This window comes from Papaver somniferum, unplaced genomic scaffold (assembly GCF_003573695.1).
Source record: "Papaver somniferum cultivar HN1 unplaced genomic scaffold, ASM357369v1 unplaced-scaffold_19, whole genome shotgun sequence".
Classification (NCBI taxonomy): Eukaryota; Viridiplantae; Streptophyta; class Magnoliopsida; order Ranunculales; family Papaveraceae; genus Papaver; species Papaver somniferum.
Window position 1 is genome coordinate 2,589,325 of NW_020628818.1, and position 10,854 is coordinate 2,600,178.

Sequence of the window (10,854 nt, forward strand, 5' to 3'; positions counted from 1 at the left end):
CTCTGTAGCATTGATCCACATGTATGGATAAGTCCGATCAAGTTCACTAGAAGCAATTGGATAAGTAAAAATCTCTCCAGATGTGCTGGATATAGTCTATACTTCCTAAGAAAATGGTGGCATTATTGACGATGAACATTGAGAACGATATGAAAATGCGTCACCCGTCTCTTGTGGAGGTTGGGAAGGAAGAAATTCATTGGCAAGTGGCAACCTACCTAAAGCTGAGAAATCCATCCAACCCAAACTTTGCGGTTGCATAGCAATATTGGGCTTGAAAATAGTGTTATACCAAGATAGGTACTCATTTCTGTCCATTAGCTCCTGGATTAATTCATCAGCTTCTTGCCAATGATGACCTTCCCTTATAAATTTGAAGTAATCGTCTCCTGAAACATCTGAACTGGGATAAGGGTTTAAGGCTATCACTGATATTCTTTGCAACTGAAGAAGTTATCTTTCACCATAATACCAAACACCCTTCTCAGAAATAGGGTTGTATAACACCATCTTTGTAAGGCTTATCTGTACCATTCTCTGACCTAGTTCTTCTTCGAACTCAGGTATTGCTTCATACGGCTGGGAGACACGGTTAAGGCTTGTTCTACACAAATGATGAATCTTCTGAACAACAACAGTATGTTGACCATCTTCAATCTGTGTAGATTCCCAATTCTCGGAATCATACTTTCGTATGATCGGAAATACATTAGTATGATTCTTAAGAGAAGGTTCTGAAACACGGAAATATGTATACCACCAATACTGAAAATAATAACATTATTGGTTACTAAATTTTTCATATGAAAATGACAAACAAATACATAGTGTGAAAAATATTGGTTCTTACCTCCAGAACTCCCCAAAAAGCATTAGAACTATCTTTGCCTCACATCGAGCATTCACCGGGGGCCATGTAAATTTCTGATAAAATCGGAGACCCCCAATCATATGTTGGTGCTTGATATAAATATTCTAATGCTTCGAGAAACCCAATTAACACTACTGAGCTAGGATTTGGAAATAGACATTGGCCTAGTGTCCACAATACAAACAGACGTTCGAGCTCCTCATAATGGTCGGGGATCAAATATTCATTACCAGCTATCCTGTTTTCCTTCATTTTCCTAGCATAACGCTGAAAAAACTTTTCAACCCAGCCACCTTTAACCCATGGGCTTTTATTTGTCTATATGAAACATTTCCTTCAAATTAATTTGAATATAAAGGAAGTCTTTGTTTCCATCTATCATTTAATAATCAATTTAGTCTGTTAAATTGAAGTAAGTTTCCATCACATGGAATTCCCGTTAACATGTACAAATCTATCGGTGTAACTCCTATTAACAACAATTATTCATAATTAGAGTTTGTTGATTTTTATAAAACAAAATACATAATTTAAAAATTAAATTACTTGAAAAAATGACTTACCGCATTCAAAGTCCTTGAAAAAGATTGTGTTTGTAGTCTTCCACCATCGTTCTAATATAACTTGAACTCCTTGAGTCTTGTGATTTCTGGGTTGTATATGATATAGATGACGCGAAGGATATCTTCTAATTCTCTCTTGAACCACAGGGGGGAGTAATTGAAAAATCGTATATAACTCAGTCCATCCACCTCTTAGATTTACCGAATTAACTCGCACCTCATGATCAGAAAGGTGATTAGAGAATACACCTTCACCGGCTACTTGTCTAACATTATGAAACTCATAATTTGTATCCACAACAAAACTTATTCCACTAGCTGGGGTGCTAGTACATCCTTTCGTTTTTCTATTTCTTTTTTTTTTTTTCTCTCTCCATATTTTGTTTAAGAAGTGATTGTGAAGGGAAAAGAGTTGAAAAGGGAAGAATAGTTGAAGGGGAAATAGAAGAATTGAGAAGGGTTGAGAAGTATCCACAAGGTGCGGTATTTATAGCGTTAGAATATCGTACGCTGTCGATATTGATTATAACGCCAGCGACCGAGTTAATAGCGAGCGTTATTGACAATATCGCCAGCGATAAAATCTTTATCGCCAGCGACATTGTCAATATCGCTCACTAGAATGTTTATCGCTTATCGGTTTTTCCATAATGGCATAATCGGTTTGCCATACCACCTGGTATGCCAAGTATCATTTTCTTTTTTTTTTTGGATGTGCATAGGAATTGGCCTTAGTGCGGATGTCGCTAATTTTTTATTTTGTATTCCTGTAGACGCGGGAAAGGAGGTAGTGCCTTCCCACCGAAGATTAGCAGGGATCTCTTTCAACATCCCAGTCTCACATCTGTCCCATGCTTTTTGCCTTTGCATCTGTCTCGCGTTTAGCTGCTTCCCATATCTCGTTCCGTAGGTTCGCTCCCAGCTACACATAGCTTTATGTTTTTTTTTTTTGTTTTTTTTCCTCATATTTGCCACCATTGTTGATGCCTAACAAACAAGGTAGGATGAAATGAGAATTTATTCTTGACTCAGTTGAACTACAAACTGAGCTGTAATTCAACCAGGCTGCACTTGACTCAGTTGGACTAGAACGACAAGAAGAGTCTGTTTCTTGAAAACTATTAAAAATAAGAATGAAAATTTGGGACTCCTGAGAGTCGGGGGTCTCTTTCTTTCGCAATCAAAGCAATAGCTGTTGAATGAAATTTGGTGCCAGAGAAACTCTACTCAAGTTTACCTTATTATCCAATTTTTTCTGTTTATTATTATCCGTTTTGTTTGGAGTTTAGTATGTTATTAATGAATGGCAGCATTTTTGGTCATGATAAAGAGATAATTGACCTCATGTAATAATCACTTTAGCGATTGAGATGTTAATGGAACAATTGTAGCTCTACCTTGAAATGTGACTTAGTTTTGCGTGTGCTTCCATACAATAGTAATGTGTGCTGGTCCGGCTTACCGGGACCTGGTGATATGCTCATGAAAGCAGGGTCTAATCCAGCGCAGCGGTAGAAAAAACACATTAACTGTGTAAATCACCATCCAATGACTATATCACTGAAACAACTGCGGATTTTGATTTTGTTACTGTTAGTAATTGTTTTTAGAAGTAAATCAGAGCTGGCTTCCCAGCTAAATGTGTCTGATGAAAAAAGAGATCAGCCTTGGCTTACCAGTTATCATCTGTGTTTACATTACGTGTACCTGTATCTTCAATCCACATTGCTATTCGCCAATTTAATACCAACTATTCACGGCAATTTATTTATTTGTTTAATAAATAAACAAGTAGTTATCATGCAAAACCTTATGTAATACCCAACTTATTTTTCTCTTTGTCCACTTTTGATCTATAAAGAATCTAAAAGATTCAGAAATTTAAATATAAATACCCCCGACTCCTCAACGGAAAAATTCCAATCAAAAATTCACCAATTTTCTTCTATAACACTTCTCAAACAAAAATAAAATAAAATGATGCATTCTCCACTTCTTCAACCCTCAAATTGGCCACACAACTATAATAATTTCATAGAACCATCTTTCAGTGGAACTTCATTTTTGTATAATAATGATTTAAATATGGATATTTTCCATATGGGTGACTGTAATCTCACTTCTCCGGCCACTAGTTCCGACTCTGAATCCTCAAACGACGTTTTTACAGCCGCAAACTACCCCACCATGGGTAATATTGCATCATTCTTGTTTTCTCCTGACCGAACTTCAGTAAACTTAGAACTGGAAGAATTTAATCCTACGGAGTTTTCAGATGTATTAGAATGGATGGAGGAGAGTGAGAATAGTTTCCCTTCACAACAACACTTCTTCGAAGAAGAATCGCCAAAAGCGAGCGAGAATTCGTCAATAATGAATTCTTCCGAGGTGTCATCAATCTCAAATCAGCCATCATTACTAGTTTTTCCGAATGAAAACATGGAAGTCGATAGCCAACTGACAATTCCTCCTCTACTTAAAGCATATAGTGAAGCCATAGAAAATGAACAACCAGAGCTAGCACAAGTAATCTCAAGACGAGTAATCGACAAAGTTAGTTTTTTCGGAACTACCGTTGAGCGTTTTGCTTATTACTTGTTTCAAGCATTCGAAACTCATGGCGACAGTAACTATCTACTCCAAGAATCATACAAGAATTACGAGGTAATTTTCAAGGCCTGGTACCAAATTCTCCCTTATGGCAAATTTGCTCATTTTTCAGCAAATAATGCTATCCTTGAAGCTATACCAATGGATACCGAAGTAGTTCATATCATCGACTTCAACTTGGGTGAAGGTATTCAATGGCCTCCGGTCATTGAGGCCATCGGGAAACAAGTGCTAGTGAAAATCACATCCCTCAAGTCGATTGATGGCGAATGGAGGTTTGAAGAGACAAAGAAGCGGCTTGATGATTACGCGAAAGCTTTCGGTTTAAACTTGAAGGTAAAGGAGATGGAATTAGAGCAATTGGTGAATGAGGTAATGAAGATGAAAGAAATAGGTGAAGGAAAAGAATTTTTTGCCTTCAATTGTATCGTGGGTTTACCACATACGGGGAGAAGAAAACCTAGACAGCAAGTGAATGAGTTTCTTTGGGTAGCAAAGGAGTTGGTTCGAATCCCTTTTGGTGATAGTACTTGTGGTGTTATAACATTTGGAGATGGAGAATTCTATGAAGAGAGTGTTGAGGGATGTTTAGGATTTGGTTCTTTCTTTGATATGAATTCAGCAAAATCTCATGCTCTACTCGAGTCAATAGAATCACATTTCCCTTGTCATTTAAGAGAAGCAAGAATGGCAATTGAATGTCTATTTGTGGCCCCTAATTTGTGTGCTCAAGATTGGTTTAGCAAGTGGGAAGAGAGTAGAGAAGAGTTGAGGTTTTCCCAATTAGGATTGAATGGTGTCAGATTAAGTAGAGAGAACTTGGTTGAAACCAAAGAATTGGTGAGGGAAGGTGAAAGTTTGTATGAAGTGAAAGTAGAAGGTGAAAATAGTAATGTGATGGTACTAGAATTTAGGGGAACTCCATTAGTAAAATTCTCTAGTTGGAGATGATGAAAAAGGAAAACAAACCCATTGGTAAATTGTATAATTTTATTTGTAGAAAAATCATACTTCAAAAAATATTTTATTTTCTTAAAGAAAATGGCAGAAAAACATGATTGCTATTGTGATGTCGGTGGCCGTGATGATGACTTTTATTACCTCTCCGACGACTATTGTTGTTGAGGCAGGCCCGTATTTTGATGCTTGTAACAGCAATTGTTTGTGGATCTGGAGCCCAAAGATTCTGGAATCAGTGTTCTCCTCATCCTCCCTTAGAGCATCTCGGTCCAAAAAATTCTTCTGCGTGGATGTCATTATAAGACTTCATTAGTTTAAATTTTAGTAGAAATTAACGTTTAGTCCCATTTTTGTTGGGATTTAGACTCTTTAGTCCTATCCTTTCAAGCCCGATACTGGAAGATTCAAATTTACCAAATTAAAAACGGGTCACTCCTTTTCTTAACAATTTAGTCCAAACCGATATATCTTAGTGTCGAAATCGAAAATATCTTTTTCATAAAAACTTCATTCTTTGCTTTATCTTGTTCGCAAAGCTCTGCAATGAAAAAGGAACAAAGCTCTGCAATGAAAATTAAATAATTTACGGCATAATTGTTGATCTCGTTTCAACCGGTTATTCGAAGCTTCTAAAAGGTATTTGGTTACGAGATCACAATTAGATTTTGTTATTATAGATCTCTAAAATTAAGAAGAGTATTTAGGTTTGGTTGTTAATCTCGATTGAGTTGGATTATCTGAAGTGTTCAAACAATTTTTGGAAGATTAAATCTTAGCTAGTTTTTATTTTGCTAAATCTTACTCTAGATGGAAGAATGGGAGGAAAATGAATACATTGTTGTAGCAGGATCTGAATTCTAAAGAGATGGAAGCCTTATCATTGGATTTCTTGCAAAAAAAATGAGCGATTCACTCAGCAAATAGTAATAGTTTTCAATTTCGTCAGTTGATTTACATACTATGCCTTAATTTGCTATCTATAAAAGCCTTATTTGCTCATCGTTTTAGTTGTTTACTCACACTTTTCTCAGTCGTTTGCTTTTTGTAGTCTGCAGATCTAGGTTACTAGGGAAAGATTATCAAAGTTGAAGCTCATTCAGAAATTACTTTGGTTTTGAAGGTAACATCTATTTCGGACCTTTTTATTTTGAGATTGAAATGTTATTTTTTTTATTCAGTGTTAAATTCTGCATATGAATTTAGGTTTGCTTAATTTTTCTCTTTAGGATTTTCATGTCTAGTGTTAAATTCTTACCTAATCAATGGTTTTCGGCTTCTTATGCGATCAATTCTGCTTTATAGGTAATACTACGTATCAAATTTTTCGAAATTATTTTCATTTTTTGTTCTCAATTGCTTAATTTGATTGGCATATTGGACATGTGAAGCTCGATTTTGAGCTGAGTATTTTATATATCCGAAGTTTTTGAATGTGAACACATTGTAACGTAATTAATATTGACATACATCACTGTAGTGCTAATCCTTGCCAAGACAGAAAAGAAAAAAGATAATAATTTTGTTTATCATATACAAAAAGCCTGACTGCAAATTTTTGTTTTCGATTTACCATTCAAATTTCAATATACTATAAACTAATTGCAGTTACTATTCGCGATTTCAAGACCTCATTCCTTGGTCCTCTTTTTGTATGGTTGGAACTTGGAAATACAGATGTAGTAGCATTTTAAGACTTGGCTCCAGTTTGATGTACCGTTACGTACCATTAAGTATGAAAATGACACTGTAAGATATAGGTATCTTGTTATTAATTCTGATCTGCAGGCTGACGTTAATCAATAATGAATACAATTTTTATGTGGTCAATATGGATTCAAGCAGAAGCATTAAGTGGTGATAAGTATTTCTAATAGGGTTTGATTTTGATATCATCTTGTATGATAGTGACCTTAAAAATTGGTTGGGATCATCCTTAGAGTAAGTCAATTCCTTAGATCATTTATGTGGTCCGCGGAGGTTTGTTGTGTTAAAGCTCAAAACCTTGGCTAATGTGCAATGAAATAAGAAGCCAGTAAGAACGTTTTTCTTTAATTAAATGTTCATATTGTTGACACTCTTGTTTAAATCGAGTACTCCCGGCCTATTGTGCTGTATTAGAAGCTGCAGATTTCTTTTGAAGCTAGTCTCTTGTATTGCAGATTTAAGATTCATTGATTGTTAATGTGTACATAGTTGTACATATTTAGATTTTAATGTGTACATAGTTGTACACCTGTTATTTTAATGTGCACACCATTGTACACTTGTTGATCGTTAATGTGCACATGATTGTACACCTGTTTATTGTTAATAAGTGCACATGTTGATTCATTGATTAGATATATTAGTTTGATTCTTAGTCGTATGTTTAACTTTATTGGTTTTGAATTACTGACTGACGCGTAAACATTGCGGTTCTGGTATCAATATTATGGACTTCAGATACTCAGCAACCAAGCTGCTGAAAAATTGTTTTTAAAATAAAACGAGCTAGTATGTGTTAGGCAAGGTGAGAGTTGTTGCGAAAAATTATCATGCCTGGTCCCACCTACATGTATGCAGTTCCCACCAACTGGTATCCGTTTTGCCTACTGATGGTTCACAAATAAACATGTGCAAAATCTATATTTGCTTCCCTTAAAGTTAATTTGTTCGGTATTCAAAATGTTTAATTTTTCTTATTTTGTAACGGTAGCAGTTGATTTCTAATATTCCTAGATGACTAGATCATGTCTCATTGATTTCCTTACGAGCATATACGTTGGACTAGACATCGAGTAACATTTTATAGCAGATTAATAGGCTAAGTTTTCCACTAACAGTGCTCCTCTGTTTTATCCCATTCATGGAGAATTGTGGACCATATAATTTTAGACTGTAAGAGGAATAGTTTTACTGGCAAATGTGTATTCAAGTTCATTCAGCATTTGTCATTCTTAACTTTTCAGCTCCATAAAAATTGAACTTAATGAGATTGAAAGAAGACATGTTTCTTCCAGTCGGTGCAGACCTTGGGTGGTTGGGAAGGTGAACTTGGTTAATGTCACCAGCTTCTTGAAGATGATATTTTTAATAATTCGGCTTGGAATCAGGTAAGAGACTTTGAGTTTCTGCTTGAACTTTTATCTACTTTCTTTTAGAGACTGCACTAAATACAGATCAGAAATATAAAACTTCATCAGTACATGCTGCAAAGTCCCCAATTGACATATACATACTGGGTTCAATTGCTAATACAATCTTCTTCTTTTTTCCTTTTTTTTGGTGGGCACACCAGAGATATTTCGTAGTGACAAAATCTTCTCTCTTTGGAGGCCTTCATACAATGAGCATAAGGTTGTCAGTGACGGGATTCAAGCTCTTATTTTTGAAACTTTAGCCACTATGGTAAGTTCATATTTATTCTTAACGTGTACATTGCTGTACACCTGTTGATTGCTAATGTGTACATAGTTGTACACCTGATTGCTAATGTGTACATAATTGTACACATATTTATTATTTTTGAAGCTCACCATAGTTTTGGAATTCATGAAGACTTTGATCTGGTTTTCAGTATATGATTAAGATCCAAAATTGGACTTCAGATTCGAGATCGATGCATCTTAGTTTCTATTACCCACCAAACAAATTTCAATTCATCTATTTTCAATTTCCGATCTCATCTGAATATATATCTGCTTTGTGGAATGTCTTGGCATTTCTTCTTTTTTTTATCAGATATTAGGTTTTCAATATAAGAGTTAACTTGGACAGCTGAAGTATAAGTGTACATTGTTGTACACATGTTACAGAAAATTACATGTGTACATAATAGCTCACTCTAGGACTACTAATCCAATTTTAGTGAACATCTTTTTTCATTTCTTGGATTTATATGGGTCACTGACTGTTGGTTATGACAAAAATTGCATGTGTACATATTAGTACACCTATAATACAGGTACATTGTTGTACACATATGACAAAAATTATATGTGTATATAATAGCCCACAGGCCCCACACTAGGACTCTTAATCAAATTTCAAATTTCAGTGAACAATCTTTTTTCGTTTTTGGGTCTGGACTTTTGGTCTTTGATTTTGTATAAATGAGTGATTCTCTAAAATGAGTAGTGTATGAATTCTCATCTTACAGATGAAGCATTTATTGGAATGTCAAAGCGGTCTTACATGGAGGTGGTAATGAATGGTTTAAACTCAGTTGATGTTGGTCCAATCTCTGCATTAGTGTTTCATTTCCAGGTATGTAAGAGTGTTTGTATATATATTCAGTTTCTTTTGTTTGGTTAAGATCGAATGACATTGGAAATAAGAGACATGAGAGTAGTTGATGATGTTGACCTTTCTGGCAATTCTCCTATTGGTGTGGTACTTTTCGTCCCGGAGATCTTCAAGCAGTTACTAAACTAAAGGATTGAAATTGCTTTACTTTTTCTTTGTTTATATCATGTTTCTTGGATTTTGTTAGATTTTTGTAGATGTGTACATACTTGTACTCTAGTGTGTTATGCCATGGATGAAAGTAAATCTAGCCAGTTTTGTGTGAGTATGGACGTTAAGCTTGTTAGATTTTGTAGATGTGTACATTATTGTACACCGATGCATCCTGTATTGTAATTTTAAATGTTGGATGTGTGCCATTTTTGTAGGTGTGTACATGTACATACTTGTACACATGTATATGTGCACATGTTGTTTAATGTGTACATAGTAAGGTAAAGCAATGTCTTGATTCTTCGTAAGCTTTCTGTAGGAGTATGATATAACAATAGTTTGAGTTTAATTACAACTTTTTCATTTCATCTCCGTGTATGCTTGAGCCTGCCTGATAAAAAAATGTTGCAGAACATACTTATAGAATTATATGTTCTCAGTTCTTGTTAGTTGTCGTTCTTGCATGGAAAAGTGTTCACTCTTTATCCAACATGTGTAGATAGTTTTACATATGTTTATTGTTAACGTGTACATAGTTGTACACATGTTGATTCTTTTTAGAGTTGACTATAGTTTTTGAATTATGAAGCCCTTGACCCGACTTTTATGATTACAGTCAAAAATTGGACTTCAGTCCCACACATTGGGGGTGACTTATGGGATGACATAACCTGAATCTTGTTTTGTATGTTTCCTTTAGATGAAATTTATAAAGAACATCTTGACGACATGTATGTAACTTCAAGTTTTCTTTACTCTCTGTTTTTTAATCTGTATAAAGTGGTGCTTTTTTGTTTAATATTCGTATTTTTCTGCAGACATCCAGGTACTGTTAAATTCTACAATGATTTCAACAATCAACTTCTTGCGGCTTTGAAAAATTGAAATTTGATAAGCAACTCATGATGGAGAACGTATGAAAGATAATTACTGAAGCAGATGGTTACCAATCACATCTTACCGCCCCTGAACAAGGATATAGCGGTCTCATTGAATCTTCGTTAATTACTATTAGAACTCGTGCAGAGGTAGCAATTGATGCATTAGGCATTACTTTAACTCACTGCCTATATTCCCTGTCAAACATAGTTGTACACACTAGTGTAAATAAACATTTTTAAAAATTGAAAATTATATAGTCATATGGGTACTCTTTTTGTTGATCTCGGAAAGAGCTTTCCGAATATATAAACCTTGTGAATTTGGATGAGCGGTTCAAAAGATAAATTGGTTTTGAGTTATTTTTATATTATTTAAAGTAGCTGACATCATCATGAACTGTAAATATTTGTGTATTTTTTCCTTTATTTAATAGGAAAGAAGTGTAAATAAACATTTTTAAAAATTGAAAATTATATAGTCATATGGTACTCTTTTTGTTGATCTCGGAAAGAGCTTTCCGAATATATAAAC

At 34.8% G+C, this 10,854-nt stretch overlaps 1 protein-coding gene and 1 long non-coding RNA gene across 4 annotated transcripts; both read left to right on the top strand.

Moving 5' to 3' along the window:
- Positions 1–3,519: 3,519 nt before the first annotated feature.
- LOC113338936 (nodulation-signaling pathway 2 protein-like) lies at positions 3,520–4,995 on the top strand. Its single transcript, XM_026584328.1, has one exon. It carries the CDS (start codon positions 3,520–3,522, stop codon positions 4,993–4,995), a length of 1,476 nt encoding a protein of 491 aa, XP_026440113.1.
- A 474-nt stretch (positions 4,996–5,469) lies between these two features.
- On the top strand, positions 5,470–10,601 carry LOC113338276. 3 transcript variants are annotated; one of them, XR_003354707.1, is made up of 7 exons: positions 5,470–5,640; positions 5,812–5,927; positions 6,053–6,124; positions 7,953–8,096; positions 8,282–8,391; positions 9,143–9,249; positions 10,260–10,601. It is a non-coding gene; the product is annotated as an uncharacterized LOC113338276 (long non-coding RNA). The 3 variants fall into 3 exon arrangements; XR_003354708.1 differs by having other exon boundaries at positions 6,060–6,124; XR_003354709.1 differs by lacking the exon at positions 5,812–5,927.
- The last annotated feature ends 253 nt before the right edge of the window (positions 10,602–10,854 follow it).